The 17,609-nt window shown below is 49.4% G+C and overlaps 1 protein-coding gene across 1 annotated transcript in view; it reads right to left on the reverse strand.

The window, feature by feature from the left end:
• SLIT3 (slit guidance ligand 3) overlaps nucleotides 1–17,609 on the reverse strand; it is a 640,577-nt gene that overhangs the window by 23,333 nt on the left and 599,635 nt on the right. The window contains 4 exon segments of the mRNA XM_058281983.1: nucleotides 2,954–3,194; nucleotides 4,308–4,445; nucleotides 11,081–11,174; nucleotides 15,157–15,296. Of these exon segments, the coding sequence (XP_058137966.1) occupies nucleotides 2,954–3,194; nucleotides 4,308–4,445; nucleotides 11,081–11,174; nucleotides 15,157–15,296 (613 nt within the window).

Here is a 17,609-nt window from a genome sequence, read left to right on the forward strand (position 1 = left end):
CCCTAAGTGGCACTAGGCAGAGCTGAGGCTGGGGAGCTGGGGTCTTGGCTGCATTTTGCCAGCATGGGTGGGTGGTGGGTTTGACGGATGCTAGGTGGCCTGGCCTCAGGGTCATGTGTCTATCCCTTCATGTGGGGAGGAAGGGGTCCAGATGTGTTCCAAGGGAACAGGCGCCAAGTCCCTGCTCTTTCTGCCCTCAGGTGCCTTTTTTGTGCCACTTCATCTGGAGTTGATGTAGAAGTCATGCCTCAGTGGACAGAATCAGGAGCCCAAGCTCTTATCTAGTCTTCCTCACTGGCATCCAATGAGATCCTGGCCCAGCTCCCTGCTCCTCTCTGGGCCTCAGACTGTATATAGAAAAGTTATAACAACACCAACACCACCAACAAATAATGGTAAACAAAATGCTAACAATTACCACGGAGTCAATGTTACCTTGAACCAGGCACTGTACTAAAAGTCATCTGGGGAATTTAAAAAATATCAGTGTCTGGGCTTCTCCCCAGGCCAATTACGCACAAATCTGTCTCTGAGACATTCACACCTGGAACACAGGCGGCGCGAGGCTGTTCCATAGAGCCTGGCAAGCTGCCAGGTGGTTGCTCTCGTGTCTGCCCTCACCAGGGAGGGGCTCAGGCAAAGATAATTTTAAAAGCCCCCCAGGTGATTCTAATGGATTGCCAAGGTGGCGATCACTGGTTTCAGAAGTTGCTGTCCTGAGGGTACCCATTTGCCAGGCACCTGTCCAGAAGGGATAGGTTTCTCTGACTGGTCCATCAGCTCTCATTGCCCCACACATGTCCAGCCTAAGGAATGGGATGTGGAGCAGGTAAGCTTTGCTAGGACATCTGGGTGTATGGGGTGTTAGGAACTGCTCTGGCTATTTGACACACAATAGTGGGGTTTCTGAGTGGGTGGGACTGTTGGAGGGCAGGCAAGAGGGCAATGAGGTGAGCCCAGGAGGGGCAGGATGGTCACCTGAGCTTCCTTCTCCTTTGTGGCTACGGTCAGCTAGCTCAGCTCAGAAGGCCTGACTGCTGGGCTGTTGGCTCCATGAGGGGAGGCTTTTTATTTTATTTTTTTACTTTTTTGTGCATTTCTGCAACCCCAGTGTCTAAAGTGGCACCTGGCACAGATAGTGCTCAAGAGCTCTTTATGGAATGAGTTTTTTCTCCATTAGTTCCAAATCTAACCTGGGTTCATGTGGCCATAACCAAAAGTCAGGCATGACCCCAGTTAGCACCCGGCAGTGCCAGCCCCACATGGCAGGGCCCCAGCTGGCCCAGGCGCTCTAGCTGTGTCGCCAGGGTTCCTCCTCCCCAGGAAAACTATGGGCAGGGGCCTGTTCTCTCTCATCATAGGCCTCTTCTGTAACCACACCCACAGAATAGCCTGTAGGTCCTCCAGAAATGCAGTTTGGAATAAATACACTCCCATCCACAGGTGAGGAATCTTAAAGAATCCAGTCTCCCCTTCAAAGAACCTGGTTCTGCAGCCACTGTGGAAGACATCTGGCAGTTTCTCAGAAAGCTAAGTATAGAATTATCCTATGACATGGCAATATCACCACTAGGTATATGCACAGAAGAATCGAAAGCAGGGACTCAAACAGAAATTTGCTTGCTGAGGTTCAGAGCAGTATTATTCACAATTGCCAAAAGATGGACACAACTTGGGTATCTATCAACCAGTGAATGGATAAACCAAATGTGGTATATATATACAATGGAATATTATTCAGCTGTAAAAAGGAATGGAGTTCTGGTTCATGTGACAACTGGATGAACCTTGAAGACATGATGCTAAGTGAAATAAGCCAGACACAAAAGGACAAATATTGTATGATCTCACTGATATGAAATAATTAGAATAAGCAAACTCAGAGTTAGAATCTAGAATATAGGTTACCAGGGGCTGGGTTGGGGGTAGGAAATATGGAGTTAATGCTTAATTTGCACAGAATTTCTATTTGGATTGATTGTAAAGTTTTGGAAGTGGACAGTGGTGACGGTAGTACAATATTGTGAGTGTAATTAATAGTACTGAATTATGTATGTGAATGTGGTTGGAGGGTTAGTTCGTATATACGTTACTAGAATAAAAATTAAAAGATAGAACATAGGACTGTACAGCACAGTGAACCATGTTGTAAAACAATAGACTATAGTTAATACAATTATAATCTTGCATCAATTGTAACAGGAATTAATTAATGCAGTGTTAATAATGGGGAACACTGTATATTTTATCTTATTTTTCTGTAAACTTACAACTTACCTTAAAAAAAAAAAAAGAACCTGGCTCATACTAAATGGTTTGCCTTTCTCTAAAAGTGCCCCACTTGCTGGTGCCTCTGGAACCCTGAACATGCTGATTCCTCGGGCTAGACCCACGCCCGCCTCTGTTCTAACAGCTACTCCACTCTCTTCCTCACTCTGCCTCATCAGTGCCCCCAACCTTCTACCCTTCTTCAGGCAAACTCCTCCTACTCATCCTTCCCATCTCAGCTGAGATGTCCCTGCCTCTGGGAGCTTTCCCTGATGCTTCCCAACAGGCTGGGGTTATTGCCCTCCCACAGCACCCAGGGGTGTCATTGTCAGTTTCCTTGTCATCCTGCCCTAAGGCAAAGGGGCTCTGTCTGTCTTGTTCCACCTTTGCATCCCTATTGCTGAGCACAGTGTCTGGCATCTAGTAGTTGAATGAATATTTTCTAGAAGAATGGAGGAAATGCTGGAAGTAGGGGGACTGCTGTTAGCAGTGTGTGCTGATCAGGAGTTGTCTATAGAACACTCTAGATAGAGCTAGCCCAGCTCCTCCAAAGCTGAGTGTTGTCCTCGATGATGCTTTAGGGAAGGGGGCAGGTCTGCTGTGGTATGGGACATCCCAGGTGTTCTAGAAAAGTCAGAGCTTTGGGGCAGGTTGGGGTCCTTACAAGGCTGAGGGGAGGGCGCACCTGCAGAGAGATGTTAGCCTGGGGCCGGACCTTGGCGGAGGCCAGTTCCACGTAGGAGTCCTTGCCCACAAAGTTGACGGTGATAAGCTTCTCACACCTGGGGCCAGCGAAGCCTGGTGGGCAGCGGCAGGTGGGCTCCTGATGCACCACGATGCACTGGGCCCCATTCTGGCACTCGTACTGGTCGCACGGGCTGGTCTGGAGCAGGACCATGGGTGGGGGGTGCTCACAGAAGAGCCCGCTGGAAGGAGGGAGAGGAGGAAGGGCAGAGGGAGAGGAGCAAGGGTGGAAGGAGCACAGGAGAGTGGTGGGAGAGGAGACAATCACAGTTATTCAGGCCAAAGAGCTCCTAACAGAAAGGTCTGGGCATGATGTGGTATAGCCGGGTGAGATGGGAACTGGCAACCCAGTCCCAGCCCTACCTCTAAATGGGACAAGTCATTTTCACTCTCTAAGCCTCGGTTTCCCCATCTTAAAAATGATGGGGTGGACTTGCAGGGGTTCTTAACCAAGGATCTGTGAGCTTGAATTGAAATAAAAAAAAAACATTCTTGTGGGAACATGTTAGTGCAGGTGTGACATATTTATTAAATAATACACAGTACGGTGTAGACTTTGTAAGGGGTCCATGGTTTTCACCTGACTGGCAAAGGGGTCCACGGAACAAAAAAGGTTAAGAACCCCTAAACAAGTTCCCAAATGTTGGTGACAAAACAATGTCTGGAGAATTTGTTAAAAGAGCACATTCCCAGCTCCTTCTCTCTACTCTCCACCCCCCCCACCCCCCCACCCCCGCCCCAATTCTAAATTAGAGGGGATCAGGGATTTGCATTTTTACAGGCATCAGATGCAGTCAGCTCCAGTCTCAGATCCATGGGCTTTGACCAAGGCTCATTTACATATTTTGCATTAAGCCATCCAGTGATCTGGATTTGTGTTTATGCCAACCAGTGTGTACTGAAATACACAGAACTGTCCCCCAGATGACTTGGCCTCTCCTTCACTATACCCCACAGACATCTGACCACCTACCTAGTCAGAGCCTCCCATCTCCACTTTCTCTTTCTGGCTTCACTGATTTCCAAGTCTGAACCCGAACCCTCCCATTGACCTCCCTTTTTTCTGCCTTTTGGGGGCCAGACTGTTTTCATTCCCCAGCCTCAAAAGATTATTCCCACCATGACCATGTGGCTTTCCCACCCCCCAGGTTGGGCTACAAGTTGTTGGCAAAATCCATTAGATGGGATCAAGCCGGAGCTTGACAGAATGTGAGTTGGAACCTAAGTCCCACTTCCACATGGAGTTGTGCTGGGTGGCTTTTCTCATCTTTTTCCTAGGCACCGCCCCCTCATACCTGAAGCCCTGAGGGCAGGTGCATGTGTAGCCATTGACTGCGTCCACACACAAGGCCCCGTGGCGGCACTTGTGGGCCACACAGTCATCATTGTCCGTCTCACAGAGCTTCCCGCTGTAGCCAGGGAGACATTCACACCTGGAACACAGGCAGAGCAAGGCTGTTCCATGGGGCCTGGTGAGCTTCTAGATGGCTGCTCTTGTGTCTTCCCTTACCAGGTGGTCTCTCCCTCCCTCATCTGTCTACCCAAGTTTCTGGAAAGTTCCATGAAGCCTGGCTTCACCTTAGGTTCACCAGCGGTCCATATAGCCCTTGTTCCCTGCAAGTTGATGTCTGCTTCATGTGGGGGTGGGTCTTGTTTTTGGGGGACAGGCTTGGGAGCACAGAGCTGGAATCACATAGTTTTTGGCTTGATTCTGCCACTTTCTATAGAGAATCAACATTCAGTGAAGTACTTCCTCTGTGCCAGGTACCTTTCATTGAGTGCCTCCTGAGGCCTCCCACAGACCCTGCAAGGGATGCTCTATCACCTTCTACTAAGAGGAGGAAAACAGGGCTCAGAGAGCACTGAGGTAACTTTCCTGAGGCTCCCACAGAGTAATAGTAGTTTGTTTATACTTAATTACTACATGGCAGACACTGTTCTAAGTGTGTCAGGCACTCATTACCTCCCTCTGTTTCAGTCTCTTCATCTTTAAATGGGATTGATGATTAATCTGTCTCTTATGACTGCCTTAAAAATGAAATGATATACTCTTTGGAGTGCACTACATAAACAATTGAGTAAATAGTCAATATAACAGGTCAAAGATGATGATGTGAAGAAGATGCTGTCTTCACTCCCCTTGATTGTGTTGTTCATTTATTTAGAGATTAGGAGGGGGATAAAAAGGGTTAAATCCCCTGCCCTTCATAAATGGTTATGTTCCCCAGAGGACAGGACAGGGGCTACTGTACCAACTCAGGCTCTGTATCCTAATCCTGCCCCTCCCAGGGTGGCTGTCAGCAGCTCCCTCACCGTCTCGGTGAGCTGAGGTTTAAAACCTGGCCAGAGCTCCCTCTTGAAAACCTCCTTGTTATTAAAATGTGGACTCTCTGTAAGCCAAATGCAGCAAATAAACTCACTACCTTCCCCTACTCCCATGGGCATGGGACATGACTTCAGGAGATAAGCCTTCCTGACACGGAGGGACTAATACCAAGTGCCAACAAGCAATGCATTTGGAAAAAGACCTTGACCAAAAGGGGGAAACATTAAATACAAAAGAGATTTTACAGCTAAGAGATTTCAAAGTGAGTCTGGAGGTCGTTCCAGAAGTTATGCTTGCGCATGTCTCAGGAGGATCTCACTGTCATAGTAAACAGCCTCAAACAGGGGTGCTCCCAAGGGCTATACAGACATTTGACACTACAGGCAGGGCACACAACCCCATGAAATCAGCTTCCCATCAGTGTACCTTACTTGAAATATACCATAACCTATTTCCCCAATGTAACAGAGTTAGACTCATTTATAATCTCCCTACACATGATTCTTCTACTCCTTTTATTTGAACCTATAATTAGCACTATATCCACTAAAAATATATGTCCCAGAGATTTAAATCTTTGGTCTGTTCGTATGCCGGTTGAACCTTAAATCTCATCAGAGTTGCAGTCAACACCTACTCTCCAGTTCATTGGACTCGTCCAGGACAAAACAGTTCCTTCCATCTGCCCCATAAGATCTAGCCCCCTCTCAATTTGAAGCAGAGTAGGCATCAAAGTCACCCAAATCCTCGATTGAGGAATGAACAAATGTAAGGGTGGAATACACCATGGGCCAAAGTAGACGTTTTGTTATTGTAGTAATGGAAGAACTTGTAACTCTGATATAAAGACAGCAGTTACCAGAGGTTCTGAGGGGAGGGTAAGGGAAGAATAGTTGGAACATGGGGCATTTTAGGGCATTTGAATTATTCTGCATGACCTTGCAATGAGATACAGGACATTATACATTTTGTCATAATCTATAAAATTGTATAGTGCAAAGTGTGAACCATAGTGTAAACTATAGCCCATGGTTAGTAGCAATGCTTCTATATTTGTTCATCGATTGTAATTGTTATTACACGAATGTAAGATATTATAAATAAGGGGAAAATGTGAGAGGGGGAGGGAGTGGCGTATATGGGAATCCCCTATATTTTTGATGTAACTTTTTTGTAATCTAGAACTTTAAAAATAAAGTTTTACATATCTATATAAAAAACAAAAACAAAAAAAACCTGGCCAAAGAAATCTGCTTCAGCCGAAGCCTGGCCTTCCTGAGTGTAGACCAGAAACCTGCTTCCAGGGTCCCCCAGTCTGGGGTAATGCTGGGCAGAAATCCCAGTGCAGGTGCAGACCTGAACGCTGCAAGTGATTCACAGCAGCTCAGACATATGCACATACAAACCTGCTGGCTCTTCTGCCTCCTCTCAGGCCTGTGGCCTGAGGACCCTTTCCAGGTCTCCCCACTGAATTCCACCGGAAAGAGCAAAAATAACAACCAGTCTATGTAAGTCAGAGGGGGCGGTGGTGCAGGTGGCCCAGGTGGCGAGGGAAGCAAGACCTCTGAATGCTTATGGGACAAAGGACTCTGACTGGGGGGGCACATCAGGGCAAAGGGATGATGTTCTCTTCTCCCGCTGCTACCTCCTCCCCTTTTGGAGCAGATGGAAGTGGGATGGATTCCCTAAGTGGGTCCCGGCATCCCTGGGCTTCGCAGAGCATGACGCAGGCTGTGGATTCAGACCCTCAGGGAGTGTCCCTGGAGAGTGACATTCTCAAATCAGAGGATTTTCTCCTGGGTTTGAGTACAAAACTGTGAAATCTGCTAAGATCTGACCAGATTACCTTTATTCTGCTGGCAAATTTTAAATAGGTGGTGACCTTGGGGTAAGGGCAAATTGTCTTCTGCTGCACTGGAAGTTGCAAATGCTCAGGTGAGGGCCGCATGCAAGCCTAGACTTTTAAAGAGACAATGGGAACGCCTTTGTGGAAACAAGTTCTGTTTAGACCACAGTCCCTACCTCAGCTAATGCACGAAACCTTTACTGGCAGGCATTTGAGTTTGTGTCTCCTTAATTCTGCAAAACACCTGCAGAACAACTCAAGTCTTAGTGCATTCGGCAAGGCAACAATAGCTGCCAATATTTACAAGATAAAACCCAACCTTTTAAACATAGAGTTCAAGGCTACTGATAAAGTCTTCATTAGGAATTCAGGAAGCTATTCTCACTCCCAGCTAAGCAGTGGAGGTCTGGAGGCAGATGTGTTTACATTTTTCTTTTTAATGCTATAATCCTCTCCCCACAACAATGTGTCTCAAATTTTACTAGGCATATAAAACTCCCTAGGGTGAGTGGGGATGGGGTAGGGTTAGGGAAAGGGAGGTCTTATTAAAATGCAGATTCTGATCAGGGAGTCTGGGGCAGGGCCTGGGAATTAGCATTTCTAACAAGCTCGCAGGTGAAGCCCATGAGCTGCTTCATGAACCTCACTTCAAGAAGCAAGGATCTCTGCAGCATGTCATCTACTCAAGGGAATGAGCCAATGACAGAACCTGCATTTCCTACTATTAAAATGTTTCGTTTCCCTCTTTTCTCCTAAAGTGTGAGGTTTATGCGATTTTCATATTTGATGGCCTATTGATTCTGGACCAGGGCGAGTAACCAAGGAACATCTTGGCTCCAGGACATTAGGAAGATCTGGATGTAATCGAGTAATCACTGCACCCATGTGTGACCGTCAGTGCCACCCTTTCTGTGCATGGGCGTGTAGGCAGCTTTTCTTATCCCACCAGGCCTCAGCTACCACATCCATAGAATCTGGATAAGAGTTTCTGTGTACTAGGATCGTCACGTCTTCAATGAGAGAAGGTGCAGTGCCTGGTGCAGTAACTGTGTCCTTTTTTACTGCTGTTATTTTCAGTGTTTATGGGCAGCTGCTATTTGTTCAAGTTGCTGAGACCTTCTAAAAACCACAGCCAAGGGGGTCCCCAAACATTTTCAGACTTGGGCACAGGTTGTCCTGACTGGCTGTCTCTCTTGTTAATATCCCCACAGCCTGTCTGGGGTGTGAGTGGTTATGGTGGTGGGAGAAGACGGGGTGAGGATAAATTTATAAATGTTGCATTGGGAGAAGGGGAGTTTTGGTTTAAATGCGTTTCAGTAAAAGACATTATTGAGCTGGCTATAGACCGCCTCAGGATTCTAGGAGGCTTCATCATAAATAAAATATCTCAAGATTCTGAAAGTCAGACTTGTCTCCCCCTTCCCCCCCGCCATATTGTTCTAGAACTTCAGAGGCAGTTATAAAACAGGTGGATTTTGAGAAACAAGCACCAAAGAATGATAATCTGGGCCCTGTTTGTGTCTCCAGCCTCCACTATCACCCCCAACCCCAGATCTGCCCCCCAGACCACATCTGCCCAATCTTGATATCTGCGGTGCTCTTTTGAGCCGGTGTCCCCTGAGCCTGGAATTCCATTTATCTCCTCTCCACCAAAGGATATTCCACTCATTCTTCAGAGCCCTGAAGCCCCAGTTACTATTCACTGCCCCTTCCTAGGACCACCCCAAGTGCTTTGCTTCTCAGTCTCGTCTGCTTCGGGTTTAGGTTTGTGTTTTTATGTGCCTCTGCTCCTCCCTGCAGTTCTGCCAGCGCTGTACTTAGTAAGGAGCAGGCCTGAACTGAAGTCAAATCCTGAGGAGGGGAGGGCGGATCCTGGGCGGTGCCCCTTACCTCCACACTCACAGGACGTGACTGTCTGAAAGCATGGCCTGGCATATCTCAAGAGGGGGAATGTATGCACCCCTTTCAAATAAGCTGGATTTGAAGTGTGCGTACATGGAAGGATTGATGCTTCCTTTGGACTCAGCCAAACCAGAGGCCCTAACACGCCTCCTGCATTTTCCTGGTGATGCGCTCTAGGCTTGGGATGTCAAAATGGAGAAGGTCAACACAGACACAGCCAAAGACATGCTCCCCTCTGATCTTCCCCTCCGCTAGACTGGTATCTCTTGGTCTCCTTCCCTCCTCCTCTCAGCCCATCAAAATTCCACCCATTCTTCAAGGCTCACCTCACATCCTACCTCCTAAGGGGGCCTCCCTCCCAACGACAGCTGGTTCTTCTCTCCCCTCAGCACCCCAGCAGCTCTGAGAGTCAGAAGGGTGGGGCCTAGAAATCCCTTCTTTTCTAAAATGTTTGCTCTGTGTCTATTTCTCTTCTCCCCAGTCCACCCTAAGGACCTGTCAGGGAGGAATCAAAAAACCTCTTACCATCCCCACAACAACTCAATGCAATGAGTATTTGTGGACAGGTGGTGGGGGGTAGTGGGGGGACAACAAGTAGAACCCATGATTCATGGAGTCTAGGACTCTGGGACCCTAAGTACTCCTGAGTTCAGATTTCTGAGAGTCCATAGTTCCAAGTTCCTAAGATTCTGCGATATTCTGATTTGATTTGTCTCAGTGGTTCTAAGTTCCTGGGTTTCCATGAAGTCCGAATATTTACAGCATAGAATCATAGTCTCAAAGACCCCAAGAAAGAGAAAGAAAACTAAAAAGACCAAAACAAAACAAAAAACCCAGGGTCTGAGCATTCTCTGCCTTATGACCAAGGACTAGACAGACTCTTGAAAGCTTCTGGGCCCTATCTAGGTCTACAGCATGAGCTCCCACCCCCCAAATGCTGGCAATGTCACAGGACAAAGGGCTGGTCAGAGTTATCCTTAAAGAGAAACTACCTCCAAAGGGTAGTTTCAGGTGCCTTTGCCAAAGACCAGTCCTGGCCCAGCGGCTCTAGTCTGCTATTTCCCCCAAACCCTGACTCCTTTCCTCAGGCTTCCTCTCAGTGCTGGCCAGAGCCTGCTGAGGGAGGAGGAGGAGAGAACTGTGTGTGGGAGAACGTTCTTGGCCACGGGGTTCTGGGATGTCCCTCTCAATGTTAAAAAAAACAAAATCCCAGGACGTCAGGGTCTTAGGATCTTCTCCAGAAGAGGCAAAGACACAAAGTTTCAGGAATGAAGGTAGAGGGGAGAGGTGGGGACAGAGCCCACGAGGGATGTCCTCGGAGCCCTCTTTGATTCCTAGACCCAGAAAATTAGGTGGCCTTTTCCTCAGGCAGCCTCTCCATCTGCCCTGGGATTGCTCTGTGTGCAGAGCACACTGGCGTCTACTGGCTCCGCTGCTCACCTTGGGAAAAGCTGCTGAACCGCGTCAGAGCTCGCTGACCCCCACCCCGTCCCCAAAACACACAGGTGCCAAGCTGGCACAGTTGTCGCCACAGCAGGCAGGGTGCTGTGGAGGCTGCACAGAAAGAAGGTGACCCCCTACCCTCTGGCCTCTGCTGCCTCTGTGGGTGAGCTCCACCTTTTGTAGCCCTGGAAAGGAGATTAATGGGGCTGAGAGAGAGGGAGGGAGGGAGGGAGGGGCGAGAGAGAGAGAGAGAGAGAGAGAGAGAGAGAGAGAGAGAGGAGAGGGAGAGGGAGAGGGAGAGGGAGAGGGAGAGGGAGAGGGAGAGGGAGAGGGAGAGGGAGGAAGGGGAGGAGACAAGAGACAGGGAGAGAGAGAGGTGGAAAGACAGAGTAGATAGAGACAGACAGAATAGAGAGATGGAGACATGGAGAGATGGAGAGATAGAGAGATAGATACGTAGATGGAGCATGCCTTAAAGGCTCTACTTGAGACCCAGATGGCTGGAAGCAGGTCCTCAGGGACCAGGAGCTGGGCACAAGGCCAAGCCTTACCTGAATCCTTTGTCCAGGGAGATGCACTTGGCTTCATGCTGACAGAGGTTCACCGCAGGCACGCAGTGGTCAATGACCTCATCGCACAGCTCACCTGGCAGGGGGGTGGGGGTAGAGGACTCAGCCCTGGCCCGAGGACCATACTCCTCCAGGCCCTGGCCAGGGGATCATGGCTATGGGAGCCCTACATTCTCTCTCGGCATATCCCGCCTCCTGTACCTCTGCCTCCGTTTCCCTAGCAGTGACAGTGGGAAGAGTCCAGGATCTCCCCTGGGCACTGCCTCGCACATCACTTGGAACCTGCAGGCGCTGCTGCAGCAGAAACCACAGGAGGCCAGACCCCCACTTTGGGCCTGGATTTTTTCATTGGTTTTCATTCCGCTCCCATTTACGGAGCACAGTCTGTGCGGCAGGTACCGTGCCATGTGTTGTGACACAACAGGGACCTAGTCCTGTCCTCCCCCACAGCCTAGCAGGCAACAACAACACAGAGTTGTGCGAGTGGTCAGAGGTAGTCCAAAGGGGACCCACAATCCCACCCAGGTGGAAAGAGAGGGCTTCCTAGAGGAGCTGGTGTGTCTTAGCAGCACGGACCACCTGTTACACATAAGGAAGCCCCTTGGATTTTCTCAGGGAAGAAAATATGAAAGGAATTTGAAGTTCTGGTCTCTGGATAACTTCCCTTTAGCGTTCAGAGTGCCAAGAAACACCTAATGGTCATAAATACCCCATGACAACCCTTGCCTATAAGCCCTGAAAAGCTCACACCACCTGAAAATGTGCTTTAGGAATGCGGGGTGTGAGACAGGATGCCCCCAACCCTGGATTTTAAGGTCAGTGGAGATGCACTGAGCACAGGGTTCCCTCCAACTCTATCCAGTCAAGCCGGGAGGAGAGGGATCTAGAGAGGAAAACAACTACCTGTGGAAGTTCTCATGGGGGGCAGGAGAAGGCTGCCCGGGCTGCTGCTCCTGGGGCAGGGCAGGGAGAGGTCCTGAGGGCCGGCTGGAAGACCAGTGAGTGACAGACACAGCCAGGCGCTTGCTTCTTGCTGTGATGGGGACAAGCTGACCCCTAACCTATCACAGGGTACAGGCACTGAGTGGACGGTGGCCCACAAACTCCTCCTCTCCACATGTTCCCCTCAGCCCCTCAAGACCAGAGGTCACTGGGTTCTTTTTTTTTTTTTTAATGATATATTTTATTTATATCTCCCCACCCCATTCCCCCTGTTGTCTGCTCTCTGTGTCCATTTGCTGCGTGTTCTTCTGTGTCTGCTTGTATTCTCATTAGGCGGTTCCGGGAACCGATCCTGGGACGTTCCAGAGTAGGAGAGAGGCAATTACTCTTTTGCACCATCTCAGCTCCCTGTTCTGCTATGTCTTCTTATTTTCTCTCTCTGTGTGTCTTGTTGTGTCATCTTGCTGCACCAGCTCTCCATGTCAGCTGGCACTCCTGCATGGGATGGCTTTCCCGCACTGGGCAGCATTCCCACACGGGGGCACTCCTGTGAGAGGTGGCATTCTTGCATGGGCTGGCACTCCGCAAGGTCCAGCTCACTGTGTGGGCCAGCTTGCCCTCATCAGCAGGCCCTGGGCATCGAACCCTGGGCCTCCTATAAGGCAGACAGGAGCCCAATTGGTTGAGCCACATCTGTTTCCCACACTAGGTTCTTTATAAGCCTCCTTCTCTTTGCCACCTGGAGAGACCCAGAGAAGCAGACAAGTGTCTGTGTGGGACACTTGCTGGGGCAGAGAAAACCATGCTATTACACTCTCTGGAACAAAGCTCCTCTTCCTGAAATCAGGTTGACCACAGACACCAGGCAGCCTTCCACTGGGGGCAGGGAACTGTGTCACTAAGTGACTCCTCAGCTCCCACTCCTCAAGTTCTCCTCCCATTGTCCTTTCTCACTCATGTAAATTAAATTCAAAGCCTTTTAAGCCCCTCTGCCCTTTCCTTAACTGCTGGGCTTTTAACTCTCATCTAGTACTGAGCAGATTCTTCTGGACCAATGATTTAACATTATGTGATGTCGTCTCATGTTAGGTAGACCAGAAGCCCCATGGGCTGAAGCCATACCTTAGACTTCTTGTCTCTGCAGTAGCTAAATCAGTGCTCGAAATATATTACGTACACAATAAATGTTGCCTATTCCTGATTCAACTCTTGGCTACAACTCTGCCCTCAGAAGATGGGAAATTTAGGGAATAAGGGAGGTAGATCCTCAGGATAGTTCCCATGTCTTCTCCTAGCACACAGACTCTTCTGGGACTCCAGGAGGCCCAGGATTAAGTGGAGTGGGTGGTTTTCTCAGGTGGCCTCAGTGCTGAGGCAATTCCCAGAGTGTGCTTGGGGGGTGGGGGTGCCCGGCCATTGGAGCATTATAAAGACACAGGATCTGAGGGGTGATGGCAGCTCCTGGGCTTCCTCCTCAGCCTCAGCACGGTGCCTATTCCTCTTTCATGTCCTTTCCCTCTCCCACCTCATTCTTGGCATCAAAACCAGGTTTCATTAGGTCAAGGTATGGTTGCACCATTCACCATCCTGGCCTTAGGCCGGTATTTCCTTAAATGTGTCCTTGTAACATAAAATCTCTTGGTTGGTGACTGTGCCAGGGGTGGGGGTGGGAAACACTCTGGGATCAAATAAGTTTGGAAACTGTAGGATTAAATAAAGTAAAACTGGTTTCTTTAAAGCAGGACTTGTCAGAACCATTAGTATATTAATATGTATCTTGGAGCTCCAAAAAGAGGGTGCTTATTATATTTAGTGCTTCCCAAACTTATTTGCCCACATAACCTTTCTTTTTTTTTTTTTTTAAGATTTATTTATTTACCCACCCCCCCGCCCCACCTTTTCTGCTCTCTGTCCATTTTCTGTGTGTTCTTCTGTGTCTGCTTGTCTTCTCTTTAGGTGGCACCAGGAATTGATCCTGGGACCTTCCAGGGTGGGAGAGAGATGCTCAATCTCTGGCACCATCTCAGCTCCCTTGTCTGTTATGTCTCTTATTGCCTCTCCTCTGTATCTCTTTGTGTTGCATCATCTTGCTGCGCCAGCTCTCTGCTCAGACCAGCTTGCCCTGTGGTCCAGCACTCCTACTCAGGCCAGCACTCCACTCAGTCCAGCTCGCAGCGTGGGCCAGCATTCCACGTGGGTCAGTACTCTGTGTGGGCCAGCTTGCCTTCACCAGGAGGCCCTGGGAATCAAACCCTGGACCTCCCATATGGTAGACAGAAGCCTAATTGCTTGAGCTACATCCACTTCCCAGTAGCCTTTTCCTTGAAGAACTCATGGGACTTGTGGTTTATGAAACTAGGGCCTGGGATATGCCACCTAGGCTGATTTTATAACAAAGTAGACTATGTTTGCACCACTTGAGGGGCAGGCATTTTCTTCTTCAATCTAGTAGCATTTTCAGCTGTCCTCATTAAGGGCGGTTAATATAGGAAATAAAGGTGATGTGTTTTGGGGGTGGGTGGGCAGAGTGATTATCCTGAGAAATAAATGCCTGTGAAAAACCTTTCCTGGATCCCCAGGTCATGCTATGTTCCTCCTGCAATCCCATAGTTCCCTGCCTTACGGACGTTATGTTCTTATTCTATTGAATACTAGTCTTTCGCTACTTTAATATGAGCTTCATAGGAGAAGGAACTTTGTCTTGCTCGCTTTTATATCCCCATCTCCTAGCTCAGTGTCTGGAAAAATGTAGGTTTCCAGAGAAGGTTGATTAGACCTGAACAAAGCATAAACAGTGCACGCACCTGTCTGCCAGTCTCAAACACCATTAAGGCTCTTAGAGCCCCAAAACTGACAGGGCCCTGGGAACCTGCTTCATAGTGAGAAGGAGCAGTATTTGCTAAGGGGTGGAAGTGGAGGAGGTGGACAAGCAACAGAAGGGGCCTTTGGGAGTTCCTTCATGGCATACCTGGGGATTGGGGTGATTTAAGTCTCTGTCCACAGGGGGACAGGACGTGAGTCACTGGAAGAAGCTAAGAAAATGACATTATTCCGATTTGTGACAGCCCCCGCCCCTACACACACAGAGACACACACTCCTGTCGTGGGGCCCTCACCTGTGTAGTTAGGTGGGCAGAGACACACGTAGTTGTTGATCCCGTCCACACAGGTGGCGTTGTTTTCACAGTCGTTGTCTTCGCAGTCGTCGGGGTTGATCTCGCACCGCTGCCCCTCAAAGCCCAGGGGACAGGAGCAGCTTTGGGGATGTGTTGGGTGGAGAGGAAGGGAGGCAGGGGTCAGGAATGGGGTGAATTGGAGTGACAGGGAGGAGCGGGGAGATGCAGTTAGTCAGCTTCTCCTCTGGAAGGAGGTGCCGGGTAGCCCTCTGCACACAGGAGACCTCGGGGTCCTGATCATGGAGCTCCTTGGCTCATAGGCACCTGACAGGTTATTTCATTCTGCCTCCTGTCTCTGGGCAATAGTAAATGTCCCCTGGCCCTGGAGGCCTGCTTTGTCCCCAAAAGGGCAATTTCTACCCAGGAACGGCTACTTCTGCATTCCCCAGGCTAGAAGTGGTTTCCTGGGTATGACTTAAATTTCTCCAACTGTCTTCTAAACCTCCCTTCCTCAGCGACTTCTGTGGCATAGTCACCTTTGTCGACAAAGAGAAATAGAGGATATCAAACATCCTGCCTTAAGAGACTTTCCCACTCGAAGGCAGCCTCTCTTGAGTGGAGCAGAACATGGTGGCCCAAATCACAGGCTCTGGAATTGATTTTCCAGGGAATAAACTCTCCATCTGCTACCTTTCCTAGCTGTTTGGTCTTGGGAAAATTACTAAAATGCTCTGAGTCTCAGTTTCCCCATCTGTTGATTGGGATAATATTATCTCTTCCCAGGGTTATATGAGGATTACATGAGATTTTATGAGTAAAACATTTGGAACGGTATAGAGCACACAGAAAATGCTCAGAAAATAGTAGCTAGCTTTAGACAAAACCCTCCCACCTCCTTCACCTTTCCTCGAGGATGCTATTTCTCCCTGTCATATATTCCTCCCACTTCTGAGCCCCCTCCAGCTTCTGGGGGATGAGCGATGAGGCAGGAGGGCCCCTCTGGTGCCAAGCCCGAGGCCTTCTGATGGGCTTGGCTTAAAGCATCGTCGATCAGCATGGCATCGTGCCTTCATTTGTCGCTGGCACGGTAAATCTTAGATTAAAAAAACTCAACCCATCTGTCCTCTACCTGACTTTGTTCCACATCCCCAGGATTGGGCATGCACGATGTCAGAACAGGAAAAGGCTGGGCAGAGGAGAGGGGGCAAGGGGGCACTGGGGAGGGGTGGGGGTGAAGAAGCACCGTGCTGCATCCTGCTCTTGCCATGGCCCAGCCTGCTAGTCGGGGATTTCCACTGCGTCCAGGAGAGTGTGCTCCGGCTTCAGACTGGAATTCTGTGGCCCCAGAAGCTGATGTAACCGCCTTTCTTTCTACAATCTGACAACCACATCCCATGTTCTACCAAAGGTTCTTGGGTATGAGCTTGTGAGATACAGCGCAATGGCTCAGAACCCTTTTATGTTGAGGACCCAGCGTGTTCAGGGAAGGATTACTTCTTCAGAGACAGACAAGGGGTGGGGTTTCAAAGATCTTAAGCCTTGGTGTTGCCCATGGGTTTTCCTGAAGAAGAGTTTCTTTGGCTCTCCCCAGAGTCTTGGGATTGCCTGGCAGTGGGTTAGGGGTGGCTGGCCCAGGGAGGTGGGGAGGCTAATGGAGAGCACCGAGGGTGGGCAGGAGGCTAGAGACACTCCTGTCCTCCCTGGGCACTACGGCCGTTTAGGTGTGGGGCCCTGGGGCAGGCCACGTCTCCTGTGTCAGATTCACCTTCTGTTCTGTCCCGCAACTCTGCCGGCCTTTGCTCGTTTCCTGAGCAGGCAGTGCATCAAGGGAGAAGCATATGTAGGAAGAGAGGGGTGATATTTCCAGAGTGCCAAATGTTAGGAGGAAAGAGCTCTCCCTGACCAGTGTCCCTTCCCCTCCTCAGCCTACCAGGTATTGACCTGTCAATGGCCACACCATGACCAGGCCTCATGGCCAGAATGCTTAGCCTTGTCCTGGGCAATGCCATCCCCAAGTATTTGGGCCTCGTTGCCTTAACTCTCCACCCCCTTTCCAGCTCTAATCCCATAAAGCTGGGAACTTTAACTTTAAATATAAGCTCTAAAAATATTTCAAGCTCATTTGAGACTCCCCAGTGATGGGGATAGAAATGGGATCCTTCTGTTCCCCCCACCTCCAGCTGAGACGGGAGAAAGGCAATGGCCGCAGAGGGACGCTCTGCCCTCTTGGCTCAGCTGGGTGAGGCAGAGCCAGGGTTTCAGCCCTGGAGGTGAGTTTCCTGGCTGAGGTGAGAGATTCCGCCTCTCCCCATCATTGAATGAGTGGGAGGTTTGGACAGCTTCAGGCAGGAAAAGGAACCCTGCCTTGAATTCCACTTTTCAAGAGTCCGAGTTTGATGGGGCTGGCTTGGCAGGTGGACCTGTGGGCAGGCTGGGTTCCCTGGGGAGGGGGA

The sequence above is a fragment of the Dasypus novemcinctus genome, chromosome 2 (assembly GCF_030445035.2).
Source record: "Dasypus novemcinctus isolate mDasNov1 chromosome 2, mDasNov1.1.hap2, whole genome shotgun sequence".
Lineage (NCBI taxonomy): Eukaryota > Metazoa > Chordata > Mammalia > Cingulata > Dasypodidae > Dasypus > Dasypus novemcinctus.